This window comes from Mytilus edulis, chromosome 2 (assembly GCF_963676685.1).
Source record: "Mytilus edulis chromosome 2, xbMytEdul2.2, whole genome shotgun sequence".
NCBI lineage: Eukaryota > Metazoa > Mollusca > Bivalvia > Mytilida > Mytilidae > Mytilus > Mytilus edulis.
The window spans coordinates 41,003,670-41,021,246 of record NC_092345.1 but is presented as its reverse complement, the minus strand read 5'-3'; the positions used below and the strand labels follow the sequence as shown (position 1 = coordinate 41,021,246).

Below are 17,577 nucleotides of genomic sequence, written 5' to 3'. Positions count from 1 at the left end.
AAATCTAGAACGTTACATTTACCTATGACCTTGAGCTCAATTTCGAGGTCATCAACCAAGGACCTCAAATCAAAAGACTCTAGGCCTCTACTATATATAGTTAATGAGTTGTATTACCTTACAACTAATATTAGATATAAAAGGTGGCAAAACTGGCATCAAATGTCTACGTACTCTTTCGACTAAAATCTACGTGTTACCACATGTCGCAACCAACAATTTAGTAAAAATAATTTGTCGAAAAGTTATACGGCTTTTGAAAATGAGTAAAAATAAGCAAAAATCAAAATTTATAATATGACCTTGACCTTTGACCTTGACCTTATTTTCATTTTTTTGGACCAAGGGCCTCAAATCAAAAGACCCTAGGTCTCTATCACTTATGGTTTACCAGTTAGAAATGCAAATTCTTATATCAAACATAAAAGGGGGGATAACTCTCATATGGAATCTATATACGGCTTCGGTCAAAATAAAACAAAACATCTTGAGGATATAACGAGCAATTTGGAAAAATAAGTTTGTCGGTTTCTTATACGGTTGCGAAGCCTTAGAGATAACAAGAAAAACAGTGTTCGGGGAGATAACTCTTATTTGGGAAAGTATTCGGTTAAAACGAGTTGGTTTCAAAAGCGTATAAACTGTTCGATATCATATTTCAAAAATCTAAGTGACATCTTGCGAAACAAAAAAACAGCGAAGGAAAAAAATTAGGCGGAAGAAAAAAAAAAATAATAATAATAATAATAATCAGAAGAAATCCAATAGGTCTTTCCACGGAAAAGTGGAAAGACCTAATAATTAAAAACCAATTGTTCAGAGAACCATTGATGGTCTTTCCACCAGTTTAGACCTTTTTTATATAAAAATATTAAAATTTAGTTTTAAATGTTAATTTTAGCGTCAAATAACAGCTAATTGAACGCTTATTCATAAAATATATGGTTTCTATAAAAAAAATATATAGAAAAGGGAGATAATCTTTTACTTCCGGTTTAAAAAGTTTACTTCCGGTATTGTTTGATAGTTTACTTGACACTGATTCCAAAAATATATGGTTCTATATACTTTTACATTGATTTAGTACAAAAAAAAGCTACTTCCGGTTTACAAAAGGTCACTTCCGGTTGTGTTTTTTAAGGTCTCATTGCTTACAACTTAATGCAAAAAGTCCCATGGCTTTATCATGTGTACATATGAGGTAAAAGCAAAGGTCAAAATCTAGAACGTTTAATTAGCATATGACCTTGAGCTCAATTTCAAGGTCATAAACCAAGGACCTCAAATCAAAAGACTCTAGTCCTCTACTTTATATTGTTAATGAGTTATATTACCATACGTATGATATTAGATATAAAAAGGGGGAAAACTTGCGTCAAATGTCTATGTACCCTTTCGACTAAAATTTATGTGTTACGACATGTCGTAACCAACAATTGTGTGCAATTATTTTGTCGATATCTTGTATGATTTCTGAAAATAAGAGATAACAAGCCAAAATCAAAATTTTAATCATGACCTTGACCTTTGACCTTGACCTCATTTTGATTTTTTTGGACCAAGGACCTCAAATCAAAAGACCCTAGGCCTCTACCACTTATGGTTTTCCAGTTAAAAATGCATATCACTTATATCAAATATAAAAGGGGAAATAACTCTCATATGGAGTCTCCGGATAGCTTCGGTGAAAATGAATCAAATCATCCTGAGGATATAACGAGCAATTTGGTAAAATAAATTTGTCGGTTTCTTATACGGTTGCGAAGATTAAGCGATAACAAGAAAAACAGTGTTCGGGGAGATAACTCTTACATGGATAAGATTTTGGTTACGCGGTGTCAGTTTCAAAAGCGTATTAATTGTTCGATATTATATACCATATATCTTAGTGACATCTTGCGAAACAAAAAAATTGCGAAGGAACAAAAAGTTGGCGGAAGAAAAAAAATAATAATAATAATAATAATCAGAAGAAAACCAATAGGTCTTTCCACGGAAAAGTGGAAAGACCTAATAATCAGAACAAATACAATAGGTCTTTCAACTGAAAGGTTGAAAGACCTAATAATAATCAGAAGAAATACAGTAAGGTCTTTCCCTTTAGTAAAAGGAAAGACCTTAATAATAATCAGAAGAAATACAGTAAGGTCTTTCCCTTTAGTAAAAGGAAAGACCTTAATAATTTCAGTGAAAATTATCAAGAAATCTCAAAAGTATTGTTGTTGCAATACATTGAATCAAATGCTGTGGGGTTATCTGAATACACCACTGTATGTTAATTAAATCATATAAATGTAAACATGTAAAGGTAAATCATCACATTGGGCTAGTGACTGGTTATCATATGATCTTTGACCTTTTAGATTTACAGGTTTTAAAAATAATATAATCTGAAATGATTGATTAACATGAATTGTAAAAGTAAGTGACCATTAGAATTGATACATTGTGTATAAATTTAACAAGTGGAAGGATTGAATATCTTTTTTCACCTGATCTATAAATGAAATCCTGGGACTTTAATTACCATGATAACACAAGCTTACAGTAGTATATTAGTCCTAGATGAAATCATGTGACAATTAGATAATAACAAACGAATTCAAATAATCTGAATTTTTAACCTCTGTATTCCACCATAGTAACCTAATAGAGAGATAAATAATATATATATATTATTCATACAAGAAAGGCAAAGGTAAAACAAATTTTAGTTAAATATCACCTTATCCAAATGTTTGAAATGTTTCAAAATATTAAAGAAGTCTATGACTAATAAAATAATGATTGTTTTAAATGTAATTAAGATGATAAGTTTAAGATTAGAATCATTTATGTAATTGATTAATTTGCAGAAATCACATGTCTGCATTTTACAATATCTTTGACATTATTGCTGCAATAATGGCTTATATTGTAGATTATAAGCAGCCCTAAATCTATTATCTACAGAAATAGTCTTTTTTCAAGGACTTCTATACAGTCCTAAATAGACTAAACTTTGATATTATAATCAATGAACACACAAATCTGATCACAAGAGTCTTCAATTTTTTTTTCTGCAAACCACTTATCTAGTCCAAATAGAACTAAAATGATTTTTACTGTTCAGGGTCAGAGGTATTCCTTTAACATTTGACATTAAAAGGAAGTTTTTTCTCGTGCTCTCTGTCATTTAATATTCCATATTAGCTGTTTTTTCTGTCAATTTGCTATCCCAAAAAGCCCCTAAAATGAAATATGAAAAAAGAGTGAAAACCGTAACCGCTTTGAGAAATGTAACCTTTTCATTGTTAGTCATGTAAATATCACCAAATCATTTACTCTTTTGTATATTTGCATATATAATATATATAAATTTGTTATCAAAACTTGATCCAATAAAAAATGTTTAAGTATTTAATGTAAATCAAAATACCAGGTTTACTCTTCTAGTATTTTTTGAAGATTTTGTTTAGGCATTGAGTAAAACCAATTAAATGGGCATAAAAGATGAACGTTATATTTACCTGACTTGACCATTTTGGTCAATGAATACATATATATTACAACACCAAATTTTGTGTTGGTTTTATTGAGGGATTCTGCCTAGAGTGATCATGGTCTAAGATTCCTGCTACTTCTAAGAGTACTAGGATTTTTTTTTTTTTAAAGTTTTTAAAGTCAGATTTTTTTCCCCTAGTATTTTTGTAAAATTCCTGCAATGATAATTTATTCATTCCAAAAATCAAACTTATCTGAACTGGTATTGATTCGTATTTATGCATCATAAACATTATAATGTCAGGATAACAGTTAGCTAAACATTAATTTTGCTGAAATATAAGCAACCATTTTACAGGTGACAAATTCAAAATTTGGAGGGAAACAGATTGAACATTGGGGACACAATGCTGCATGAGTCAGAAATATTCAAATGTAATCTGAGAAGTCACTAATCTCATGTAGACTGTAATGTTTTCTAATTTGCATAAATTTTAAGATGATTTTGTTTCTAACTTGCCTAATATATTTAGTAATTAATCAATTCATGTTCAATCATTTTTGGTCTGTAGAATAAAATTGAGAAAGGAAATGAGGAATGTGTCAAAGCGACAACAACCCGACCATAGAGCAGACAACAGCCGAAGGCCACCAAGAAGTTCATCTTGGCCACTTGTTTTTAGATTTTCATTTATGACAAGTAATTTTGTTGCAGATTTTTCAGCAAATCCAATAGTAAAATTTTGCAGCTAGAAGTTAATTATTTCAATTTTTTCCTCTTTTCTTAATGTTCATGTTGTTATTGCCATTCAAACTTATGAATGACCCTGTTGTGTATTTGTGTATATGTCGTGTACAAGTTGCGATTATGTACAGGTTATAACATGTACAAAAATATTGTACATGTTATAACTTGTATAATGCAAAAATACAAGTTATAACATGTACAAAAGTACCTCGTACATGTTATAACCTGTACAAAATATTGCTTAAAAATGGTTTTAACTTGTACAAAATCGAAAAATAAGGATATGTTTCTATTATTGCAACAGATGTTATTAACCTCAATAATATTTTCATAACTTTTTTATTATTCCTTCGTGTAACTTTGTTAGTGTGTTTTGTTCTTTTTTGATACAGTTAATGTCTAGGGGTCGGTATTACAAAGCATTCCTAAGACCTGTCATAAGATATATCTTAGGACATGTCTTATGCTCCTCTTAGGACTATAGCTATGGACATATCTTTATTTGATGAATTATAATTGTGAGTGTCCACTTTAAAGGCATAGTAAAATACTTTCATTCTAGTTGACGCTAAAATACATAAGAGGATAGCCAGGATAGATGTGTCTACAAAGACAATTGGGAATGGAAATGGGGTGTGTGTTTAAAAGACAAAAACCCAGTCATGGAGCACACAACATCCAAAGACCACAAATACATGCTCTCAAAGCTAGTAGAGGATATATATTTAAAACATCAAAATGACATTCGCTTCATGCAATGATCTTATAGTTTATAAAAAAAAAATGAGTTTAAAATTTACATTAGCATGCTGAAGGCCAAAAATGTTGAAGAGTAGATTCAAAGATATTGATAATGAAGCGTGGTCCAATGAAGAATATTTCAGCTCTCTCTTGCTTTTAAAGAGTAAGCATATAAGACATTGTTGTAGTCTCTGCATGCTATAAAACAAGAGGGAGGAGTATTACTCAACTTTATTAGGCATCGTTCTTTAAATTTTTGGAAGAATTTAGTTACTAGTATCTAATGTAATTGTCATTGGGGAATGCAAGCTTTTAGTAAATAGTGTCACACTTATTTAAGCCATAGGGGACTGCATAAAACATACAATTACATGCAAACACATTTTGCCAGCATAAGTCATGAAAAATATATTTCTGAAACTTTGTGTGCATTGTCCTCTACTGAAAAAGACACGTTCTGGTCTATTTATTGTTGTTCTTTATGCATTGGTGAATTTAAGGGGGTTCGTGGGTCTAAATCATTTATATAGGATTTCTCTATATTTTTCTATAAATGAACTTTATCTTATGGTTAATAGAAAAATAAAATAAAAAAATGGGGACACCGTTCATTGCGCTCACCATCTGCCTTCGAAAGAAGCATACATTTTTGTAAAGGTGTTTTTTTTCTGTTGAAGTAATAGGAGAAATAAAGGTAATATCGAAATAAAAAAAAGAAATTTATTACAGAAATCGCTCAAATTTTACAATAATTTAGTTTAAGTACAGCTTATATGGAAATTATATTAAAAAAGATAGGTCACCGATGAGTTGAAAAAGATATTTCAATTTTAAAGCCAAAAAATGGCATTTTCCACCAAAGGGAGATAATTTGGAACTTTTTCAATGATGTATATGTCGTGTACAAGTTGCGATTTTGTACAGGTTATAACATGTACAAATATATTGTACATGTTATAACTTGTATAATGCAAAAATACAAGTTATAACATGTACAAAAGTACCTCATACATGTTATAACCTGTACAAAATATTGCTTAAAAATGGTTTTAACTTGTACAAAATTTAAGATAAATCTTAATGAGGTAAAATATACATTTAAATTCACCAATGCACAAAGAACAACAATGAATAGGCCAGAACGAGTCTTTTTCTGTAGAGGACAATGATCACAAAGTTTCAGAAATATATGTATCATGACTTATGTTGGCAAAATGTGTTTTCATGTAATTCTATGTTTTATGCAGTCCATCATGGCTTAAATAAGTGTTAAACTATTTACTAAAAGCTTGCATTCCTCTATGACAATTACATTAGATACTAGTATCTAAATTCTTCCAAAAAATTTAAGAACGATTCCTTATAATTTTGGGAAATACTCCTCCCTCTCGTTTTTATAGCATGCAAAGACTAAAACAATATCTTATATGCTTACTCTGTAAAAGCAAGAGAGAGCTGAAATAGTTTTCATTGGACCACGCTTCATTATCAATATCTTTGGATCTACTCTTCAACATTTTTGGCCTTCAGCATGACTTATGTAAATTTATAACTCAATTTTTGTTTATAAACTATAAGATCATTGCATGAGGCGAATGTCATTTTAATGTTTTAAATATATATCCTCTACCGGTACTTTGAAAGCATGTATTTGTGGCCTTTGGATGTTGTCTGCTCCATGGGCAGGTTGTTGTCTTTTAGACACATACCCCATTTCAATTCCCAATTTTATTTGTAGACACATCTATCCTGGCTATCCTCTTATGTCTTTTAGTGTCAACTAGAAAGAAAGTATTTTGCTATTGCCTTCAAAGTGGACACTCACAATTATAATTCATCAAATAAAGATATGTCCATAGATAGTCATAAGAGGATCATAATACATGTCCTAAGATATGTCTTATGACAAGTCTTAGGAATGCTTCGTAATACCGACCCCTGGACAATAACTGTATCAAAAAAGGACAAAACACACTAACATGAAGGAATAATACAAAAGTTATGAAAATGTTATTGAGGTGAATATCATCTGTTGCGATAATAGAAAAATATCCTTATTTTTCGATTTTGTACAAGTTAAAACCATTTTTAAGCAATATTTTGTACAGGTTGTAACATGTATGAGGTACTTTTGTACATGTTATAACTTGTATTTTTGCATTATACAAGTTATAACATGTACAATATTTTTGTACATGTTATAACCTGTACAAAATCGCAACTTGTACACGACATATACATTTTAAAAGTCATCTGGGGCCAGCCAACACGAATTGATTGTTTTGAATGATTTTTATACGACCGCAAAATTTGAAAAATTTTCCGTCGTATATTGCTATCACGTTGGCGTGTCGTCTGCGTCGTCATCGTCGTCTGCGTCGTCGTCGTCTTCCGAATACTTTTAGTTTTCGCACTCTAACTTTAGTAAAAGTGAATGGAAATCAATGAAATTTTAACACAAGGTTTATGACCACAAAAGGAAGGTTAGTATTGATTTTGGGAGTTTTGGTCCCAACATTTTAGGAATTAGGGGCCAAAAAGGGCCCAAATAAGCATTTTCTTGGTTTTCGCACTATAACTTTAGTTTAAGTTAATAGAAATCTATGAAATTTTGACACAAGGTTTATGACCACAAAAGAACGGTTGGGATTGATTTTGGGAGTTTTGGTTTCAATAGTTTAGGAATTAGGGGCCAAAAAAGGGCCCAAATAAGCATTATTCTTGGTTTTCGCACAATAACTTTAGTTTAAGTAAATAGAAATCAATGAAATTTAAACACAATATTAATGACTACAAAAGGAAGGTTGGTATTGATTTTGGGAGTTTAGGTCCCAACAGTTTAGGAATTAGGGGCCAAAAAGGGACCCAAATAAGCATTTTTCTTGGTTTTCGCACCATAACGTTAGTATAAGTAAATAGAAATCTATGAAATTTAAACACAAGGTTTATGACCATAAAAGGAAGGTTGGTATTGATTTTGGGAGTTTTGGTCCCAACATAATAAGGGGCCCAAAGGGTCCAAAATTAAACTTTGTTTGATTTCATCAAAATTGAATAATTGGGGTTCTTTGATATGCCGAATCTAACTCAGTCATGACTGTGTATGTAGATTCTTAACTTTTTGTCCCGTTTTCAAATTGGTCTACATTAAGGTCCAAAGGGTCCAAAATTAAACTTAGTTTGATTTTGACAAAAAATGAATCAGTTAGGTTCTTTGATATGCTGAATCTAAAAATGTACTTAGATTCTTGATTATTGGCCCAGTTTTCAAGTTAGTCCAAATCGGGGTCCAAAATTAAACTTTGTTTGATTTCATCAAAAATTGAATAAATGGGGTTCTTTGATATACCAAATCTAACTGTGTATGTAGATTCTTCATTTTTGGTCCTGTTTTCAAATTGGTCTACACTAAAGTCCAAAGGGTCCAAAATTAAACTTAGTCTGATTTTAACAAAAATTGAAATCTTGGGGTTCTTTGATATGCTGAATCCAAAAATGTACTTAGATTTTTTATTATGGGCCCAGTTTTCAAGTTGGTCCAAATCAGGATCTAAAATTATTATATTAAGTATTGTGCAATAGCAAGTCTTTTCAATTGCACAGTATTGCGCAATGGCAAGAAATATCTAATTGCACAATATTGTGAAATAGCAAATTTTTTTTAAATTAGAGTTATCTTTCTTTGTCCAGAATAGTAAGCAAGAAATGTCTAATTGCAAAATATTGTGCAATAGCAAGATTTTTTTTTAATTGGAGTTATCTTTCTTTGTCCAGAATCAACTTAAATCTTTGTTATATACAATATACAATGTATATTCACTTTTTACTACCAACTGATAAATAAAAATAATCTTTACCATTCAGTGATAACAAGCAGTTTTTTTACATCTTAATATTTTATGATGTATTTAAATGAGTAGTTATTGTTGCAAACTCCATTAGAAATTTTAATTGAGATTAGTTTTGGAATAAGGGAAAGGGGGATGTGATTAAAAAAATTGGGTTCAATTTTTCTCATTTGAAATTTCATAAATAAAAAAGAAAATTTCTTCAAACATTTTTTTGAGAGGATTAATATTCAACAGCATAGTGAATTGCTCTAAGAGAAAACAAAAATTTTAAGTTCATTAGAACACATTCATTCTGTGCCAGAAACCTATGCTGTGTCAACTATTTATTTACCATATACAATGTATATTCACTTTTTCTACCAACTGATAAATTAAAACAATTTTTACCATTCAGTGATAACAAGCACTTTATTTTACATTTTAATATTTTATGATGTATTTAAATGAGTAGTTATTGTTGCAAACTCCATTAGAAATTTGAATTAAGATCAGTTTTGGAAAAAGGGAAAGGGGGATGTGAAAACAAATGGGGGTGGGCGGTTAAATTTTTCTCATTTCAGATTTCATAAATAAGAAGAAAATTTCTTCAAACATTTTTTTGAGAGGATTAATATTCAACAGCATAGTGAATTGCTCAAAGGCAAAAAAAATATTTTAAGTTCATTAGACCACATTCATTCTGTGTCAGAAACCTATGCTGTGTCAACTATTTAATCACAATCCAAATTTAGAGCTGAATCCACCTTGAATGTTGTGTCCATACTTGCCCCATCCGCTCAGGGTTCAACCTCTGCGGTCGTATAAAACTGCGCCCTGCGGAGCATCTGGTTGTACCATATGACAAAGTAACAACTACAAAAGGAAATAAATAAAATTTGTAATGATAAACAAATGTTTGATTTTTTTCTGAAATTTTTATACCCTCGAGCCTCCTTAAATGTATATTTTACTTCATTAAGATTTATCTTAAATTTTGTACAAGTTAAAACCATTTTTAAGCAATATTTTGTACAGGTTAACTTATAACATGTATGAGGTACTTTTGTACATGTTATAACTTGTATTTTTGCATTATACAAGTTATAACATGTACAATATTTTTGTACATGTTATAACCTGTACAAAATCGCAACTTGTACACGACATATACACAGCTAGTATTTGTATATTTATTATAGAACAAAAATAATTATTCTAGTAGGAAATATGAAAAATTTCTTCTAGGTTTTATGGTCAGAATCTCATTTTCCTGTCAATTTGTTCCTGCTAATTTGAATATTTCTGGTAGAAATCACAATAATCTATTTTAAGAAACCTATGTTATGTCAAAAAATTGATCACAATCCAAATTCAGACTTAAGCTTGAATATAGTGTCCAAACTTACCCCAACTGATCAGGGTTTGACCTCTGCAGTCTTATCAGGCTGCACTTGGCAAGGTGTTTTATTTACAGTTAAGATTGACATTCAGCTTGGGATTAACTTTTTTTGATATTATAAATTTGTAAACCTTCATGGATTGCTATGAAACTAATGTAGCTAATCTTCAAGATCAAGAAATATCGAATTTAGATTTAAAAAGAAATTGATTATGTTTGCTTAGAATCTTCAGAAGTGACAGTGGCTCATATTTTATATCTCCTGAACCATCAGACAAAGGGGATATAGGACATTGATACACACTATGAGCCTATATCGCCTGGGAAACCCAAATAGCAATTATATAAAATGTATACTGGAGTGTCCTGATTTTAACATAAACTGATCATTCTCATCTTCATTTATTCTTCACAGATGATATTTATTCATATTCCCTGTGAAGGTAAACAATCAAATTGTATGACTCACCTGTATAATTTCTCTCTTGATACATCAATTCATGGTAATTTAGCAACATTTGAATTGATATTGAATTATTACTTTTTATTTAATTGTAGGAAGAGGAAGATATGGTACAAGCAGGCAGAACTCGTGACAGTCAAGCAAAAGAAGCAGCCAGGATTATTTATGAAAGTTCTGGACAACCAATTAGGCAATCAAGGTGTTCACAGAATTTTTGCTCATATATGCTTATTATTTATAAGGCTGTTAGTAAAAATTTGTACAATTGTTGAAGCATTTGTATAATTACATATATGGGTAGACATTCATACTACATTCATGTGACATTGGAGATTATTTTTAGCTCACCTGGCCCAAATTTTAGTTTGTGGTGTCACTTTTACCATTCTAGAGTTATGCCCCTCTGATTTTTAGTTTGGCTCAACCAAATGTTATGAAACTTATTCAGAATGTTTATTACATCAAAAATAGATCAAGTTTGAATTATGATGACATTACTTTTACAGTTCTAGAGTTATGCCCCTTTCTATTTTCTAATAAAATAGAGAATGGAAATGGGGAATGTGCCAAAGAGACAACAACCCGACCATAGAAAAAAAACAACAGCAGAAGGTCACCAACAGGTCTTCAATGTAGCGAGAAATTCCCGCACCCTGAGGTGTCCTTCAACTGGCCCCTAAACAAATATATATACTAGTTCAGTGATAATGAACGCCATACTAATTTCCAAATTGTACAAAAGAAACAAATTAAAATAATACAAGACTAACAAAGGCCAGAGGCTCCTGAATTGGGACAGGCGCAAAAATGCGGCGGGGTTAAACATATTTGTGAGATATTAACCCTCCCCCTATACCTCTAGCCAATGTAGAAAAGTAAACGCATAACAATACGCACATTAAAATTCAGTTCAAGAGAAGTCCGAGTCTGATGTCAGAACTTTAGTTTACCTCAACCAAATGTTATGAAACTTATACACAATGCTTATTATCACAATACACAGATCAAGTATGAATATTGGTGGTGTCAAATAAACCATTCTAGAGTTATGCCCTTTAAAAATGGAAAAATTGCTGATTTTTAGCTCACCTGGCCCAAAGGGCCAAGTGAGTAAGTGAGCTTTTCTCATCACTTGGCGTCCATAGTCCGGCGTCCGTAAACTTTTACAAAAATCTTCTCCTCTGAAACTACTAGGCCAAATTTAACCAAACTTGGCCACAATCATCATTAGGGTATCTTGTTTGAAAAGTGTGTCCGACGATCCAGCCAACCAACCAAGATGGCTGTCATGGCTAAAAATAGAACATAGGGGTAAAATGTAGATTTTGGCTTATATCTCTGAAACCAAAGCTTTTAGAGCAAATCTGACAAGGAGTAAATTTGTTCATTAGTACAAGATCTATCTGCCCTGAAATTTTAAGATGAATTGGACACCCAGTTGTTGGGTTGCTGCCCTGAATTCGTAATTTTAAGGAAATTTTGTCGTTTTTATACGACCGCAAAAATTTTAATTTTTTGGTTGTATATTGCTATCACGTTGGCGTCGTCGTCGTCGTCGTCGTCGTCGTCGTCCAAATACTTTTAGTTTTCGCACTCTAACTTTAGTAAAAGTAAATAGAAATCAATGAAATTTTAACACAAGGTTTATGACCACAAAAGGAAGGTTGGGATTGATTTTGGGAGTTTTGGTCCCAACATTTTAGGAATTAGGGGCCAAAAAGGGCCCAAATAAGCATTTTCTTGGTTTTCGCACTATAACTTTAGTTTAAGTGAATAGAAATCAATGAAATTTTAACACAAGGTTTATGACCACAAAAGGAAGGTTGGGATTGATTTTGGGAGTTGAGGTCACAACAGTTTATGAATTAGGGGCCAAAAAGGGGCCCAAATAAGCATTATTTTTGGTTTTTGCACCATAACTTTAGTATAAGTAAATAGAAATCTATGAAATTTAAACACAAGGTTTATGACCATAAAAGGAAGGTTGGGTTTGATTTTGGGAGTTTTGGGTCTAACAGTTTAGGAATAAGGGGCCCAAAAGGTCCAAAATTGAACTTTGTGTGATTTCATCAAAAATTGAATAATTGGGGTTCTTTGATATGCCGAATCTAACTATGTATGTAGATTCTTAATTTTTGGTCCCGTTTTCAAATTGGTCTACATTAAGGTCCAAAGGGTCCAAAATTAAACTTAGTTTGATTTTAACAAAAATTGAATCCTTGGGGTTCTTTGATATGCTGAATTTAAAAATGTACTTAGATTTTTAATTATTGGCCTAGTTTTCAAGTTGGTCCAAATGGGGGTCCAAAATTAAACTTTGTTTGATTTCATCAAAAATTGAATAAATGGGTTCTTTGATATGCCAAATCTAACTGTGTATGTAGATTCTTAATTTTTGGTCCAGTTTTCAAATTAGTCTACATTAAGGTCCAAAGGGTCCAAAATTAAACTAAGTTTGATTTTAACAAAAATTGAATTCTTGGGCTTATTTGATATGCTTTATCTAAATATGTGCTTTGATTTTTGATTATGGGCCCAGTTTTCAAGTTGGTCCAAATCAGGATTCCATATCAAGTATTGTGCAATAGCAAGAAATTTTCAATTTGCACAGTATTGCACAATAGCAAGAAATATCTAATTGCACAATATTGTGCAATAGCAATTAATTTTCAATTGGAGTTATCTTTCTTTGTATAGAATAGTAGTTGATAATGTATGTTGGAAATTTGCCAGACATGACTATGATGTCATTTTCTATTTTTATTTGCCAATAACTTTATGTAAATAACTTCATTGGAAATTTGCCAATATAAAATGTTGCTGATGAAGCTTTTTTTCCTTATCTTATCTAAAATGTTTTTAGATAATGTATGTTGGACATTTGCCAGACATGACTATGATGTCATTTTCTATTTTTATTTGCCAATAACTTTATGTAAATAACTTCATTGAAAATTTGCCAATATAAAATGTTGCTGATGAAGTTTTTTTTTATTGTTTTATACAATAAACAATGTATATTCACTTTTACTACCAACCAATCTTTACCATTCAGTGATAACAAGCACTTATTTTACATTTAAATATTTTATGATGTATTTAAAAGAGTAGTTATTGTTGCAAACTCCATTAGAAATTTCAATTGATATCAGTTTTGGAAAAAGGGAAACGGGGATGTGAAAAAAAAGGGATGGGGGGGTTTAAATTTTTCTCATTTCAGATTTCATAAATAAAAAGAAAATTTCTTCAAACATTTTTTTGAGAGGATTAATATTCAACAGCATAGTGAATTGCTCAAAGGCAAAAAAAACTTTTAAGTTCATTAGACCACATTCATTCTGTGTCAGAAACCTATGCTGTGTCAACTATTTAATTTTAGATTTAAAAAGTTTGAAGAAGAAATCTTTAATTGATTTGTAAAATCTTGACATTTTTTTTTGTGTAAAAAAAACCCATGTAATGTCAAAAATTTGATCACAATCCAAATTCAGAGCTGTATCACGCTTGAATGTTTTGTCCATACTTGCCCCAACTGTTCAGGGTTCGACCTCTGCGGTTGTATAAAGCTGCGCCCTGTGGAGCACCTGGTTGGTTATTATCTTGAATATTATTATAGATAGAGATAAACTGTAAACTGTAATAATGCTCAGCAAAGTAAGATCTACAAAAAAATTAACATGAGCAAAATGGTCAATTGATCCCTTAAGGAGTTATTGCCCTTTATAGTAATTTTACCAATTTTTCATAAATTTTTGTAATCTTTATAAAAATCTTCTTCTCTGAAACTAATGGGTCAAATTTAACCAAACATGGCCACAATCATCATTGGGGTATCTTGTTTGAAAAATGTGTCCAGTGACCTGGCCAACCAAGATGGCCTCCATGGCTAAAAATAGAACATAGGGGTAAAATGTAGATTTTGGCTTATATCCCTGAAACCAAAGCATTTAGAGCAAATCTGAAATGGGGTAAAATTGTTTATCAAGTGAAGATCTATCTGCCCTGGAATTTTCAGATGAATTGGACAACTGGTTGTTGGGTTGCTTCCCCCCTCATTGGTAATTTTTAAAGAAATTTTACTGTTTTTGGTTATTATCTTGAACACTATTATAGATAGAGATAAACTGCCCTTTATGCCAAACTTTATTGAAAGCTCTATATACATTACCAAATCAATTGAAGTTAAAGAGTATAAGCCCTTATTCACTTGTTCCAATTTTTAATATGCCAAAAACATTAGGCAACTATATTTTGAACATCAGTTACATTTTAATAATTGATCTTTTTGTTTTTCAAATATGAGAGTTGTTAATGATTCAGATGTCGTTAAGCTTGTTACAAAGACGTAGTGATGCTGAGCATGATGTTGGTACTACTAAGCGTTACACGACGATCCTCTTATAAGGTGATTTCTACGGTTTCCAAGAACGTTTCAAGCGTTCAAGCTTATAATTGATGAGGTCAAATTACTGCTGCAAATTTGGTAACCAGAGTTTGATTTGTCTGAAAATGCATAGTTTTACAAATGAAACTCAAAGTGTTCGTGTACATATTTTTTTTAATGAATATTCATTTGCAGGAGTTGTCAGTCTTTCCTGGCCATAATTGAACATTTTTCTTTTGGCAGCAGTTCGCATTAATGAATCATACATTAATTTCCAAATTTACACAGATTTATTTTTAATATGAATTACATTTTATATTCCCTATTTATTGCATATTTATACATACTCCTTCTGTTACATTTCTTTCTGTATCCGTTTCAATTTCCATTTCCGTTTCCTTTCTATATTTTATAATCTCCTGATGCTTTCTTTGTGGCAAAATATCTAGGTAGTTAAACATTTTGGATATATGTTTTTTCATTTCCTTATTTTTGTGGCATTATGCATATCCTTTGTTTGTTATAATTGCCAGCAATGGTTTTTCTCTATATTTTTTTTATTTACAAAAAAATTATAGATGTTGCTTTTGACATTTAAACTTGTAGAAAGACAATGTTCCTTAAACTGGCACTAGTTGTCAAAATCATGTTCACCAACACACATTGACATAATTATCAGCAAGATATTATCACATTATGCCACTATTGCACTTCAGTCTGATCAAAAACATACTTAAGATTTGTCAACATGATTTAGAGTACCATCGCAGTTCAGATGCCTTCATATATTTCAAGCTATAAACAGTTCAAGTGGTGAATAAACTAAACAGAGTAGAAGATCTGCTATTATCACAAAAATCCCTAAGGTGTCGTTGTCAGTTTTTCTTGTTGTCTGTGTCATCATCGTCGTAGTCTGCATTATTGTCTTAAGACACATTTGGTTTCCAGACAATAAAATTAGTTTAATAGAAATCCACTCTATGAGATTTTTTTCTTCAAATTTTTTAAAATTTGCAAGAAGAAATATTCAATTGCACAGCATTGCACCATAGATTTTTAAGATCTTTGACCACATTTATTTTGTGACAGAAACCTATATCACATCAAAAATTTTATCACAATTCAATTTCAGACAGTATCAAGCTTGAATATTGTGTCCAAATTTGCTCCAAATATTCAGGGTTTGACCTCTGCATTCGTATCAGGCTGCGAGCAAAGCATTTTATTGTCGAGCCTGCAACTTTTGTTGCAGAAAGCTCGACATAGGGATAGTGATCCGGCGGCGGCGGCGGCGGCGGCGGCGGCGGCGGCGGCGGCGGCGGCGTTAGCTAACTTCTTAAAAGCTTTATATTTTAGAAGGTGGAAGACCTGGATGCTTCATACTTTGTATATAGATGCCTTATGTTACGAAGTTTCCGTCAGTCACATGTCCAATGTCCTTGACCTCATTTTCATGGTTCAGTGACCACTTGAAAAAAAAGTTCAAATTTTTTGTAATGTTGAATTCTCTCTTATTATAAGTAATAGGATAACTATATTTGATATGTGCGTACCTTGCAATGTCCTCATGTCTGTCAGACAGTTTTCACTTGACCTCGACCTCATTTCATGGATCAGTGAACAAGGTTAAGTTTTGGTGGTCAAGTCCATATCTCAGATACTATAAGCAATAGAGGCTAGTATATTCAGTGTATGAAAGGACTGTAAGGTGTACATGTCCAACTGGCAGGTGTCATCTGACCTTGACCTCATTTTCATGGTTCAGTGGTTATAGTTAAATTTTTGTGTTTTGGTCTGTTTTTCTCATACTATATGCAATAGGTCTACCTTATTTGTTGTATGGAACGATTGTAAGGTGTACATGTCTAGCGAGCAGATTTCATGTGACCTTGACCTCATTTTCATGGTTCAGTGATCAAAGTTAAATTTTTGTGTTTTGGTCTGTTTTTCTCATACTATATGCAATAGGTCTACTATATTTGTTGTATGGAACGATTGTAAGGTGTACATGTCTTGCGGGCAGATGTCATGTGACCTTGACCTCATTTTCATGGTTCAGTGGTCAAAGTTAAGTTTTTGAGTTTTGGTCTTTTCATCTAATACTATATGCCATAGGTCAACTATATTTGGTGTATGGAAATATTTTATGATCTTTATGTCAGTCGCACAGGTTTTATTTGACCGTGACCTCATTTTCACGGTTCATTGCACAGTGTTAAGTTTTGTGTTTTGGTTTATTTTTCTCATACTATATGCAATAGGTCTACCTTATTTGTTGTATGGAACGATTGTAAGGTGTACATGTCTAGCGAGCAGATTTCATGTGACCTTGACCTCATTTTCATGGTTCAGTGATCAAAGTTAAATTTTTGTGTTTTGGTCTGTTTTTCTCATACTATATGCAATAGGTCTACTATATTTGTTGTATGGAACGATTGTAAGGTGTACATGTCTTGCGGGCAGATGTCATGTGACCTTGACCTCATTTTCATGGTTCAGTGGTCAAAGTTAAGTTTTTGAGTTTTGGTC

The 17,577-nt window shown here is 31.7% G+C and overlaps 1 protein-coding gene across 3 annotated transcripts in view; it reads left to right on the top strand.

The window, feature by feature from the left end:
- The window catches only part of LOC139510174 (stAR-related lipid transfer protein 3-like), a 137,639-nt gene that overhangs the window by 25,466 nt on the left and 94,596 nt on the right, over positions 1-17,577 (top strand). For 2 of the 3 annotated variants that reach the window (XM_071296532.1, XM_071296530.1), the window contains exon 2: positions 10,760-10,863. In XM_071296532.1, the coding sequence (XP_071152633.1) occupies positions 10,760-10,863 (104 nt within the window). Of the gene's footprint in view, positions 1-2,402; positions 2,422-10,759; positions 10,864-17,577 lie in introns of those variants that run through there. The other variant, XM_071296531.1, reaches the window with a different exon arrangement.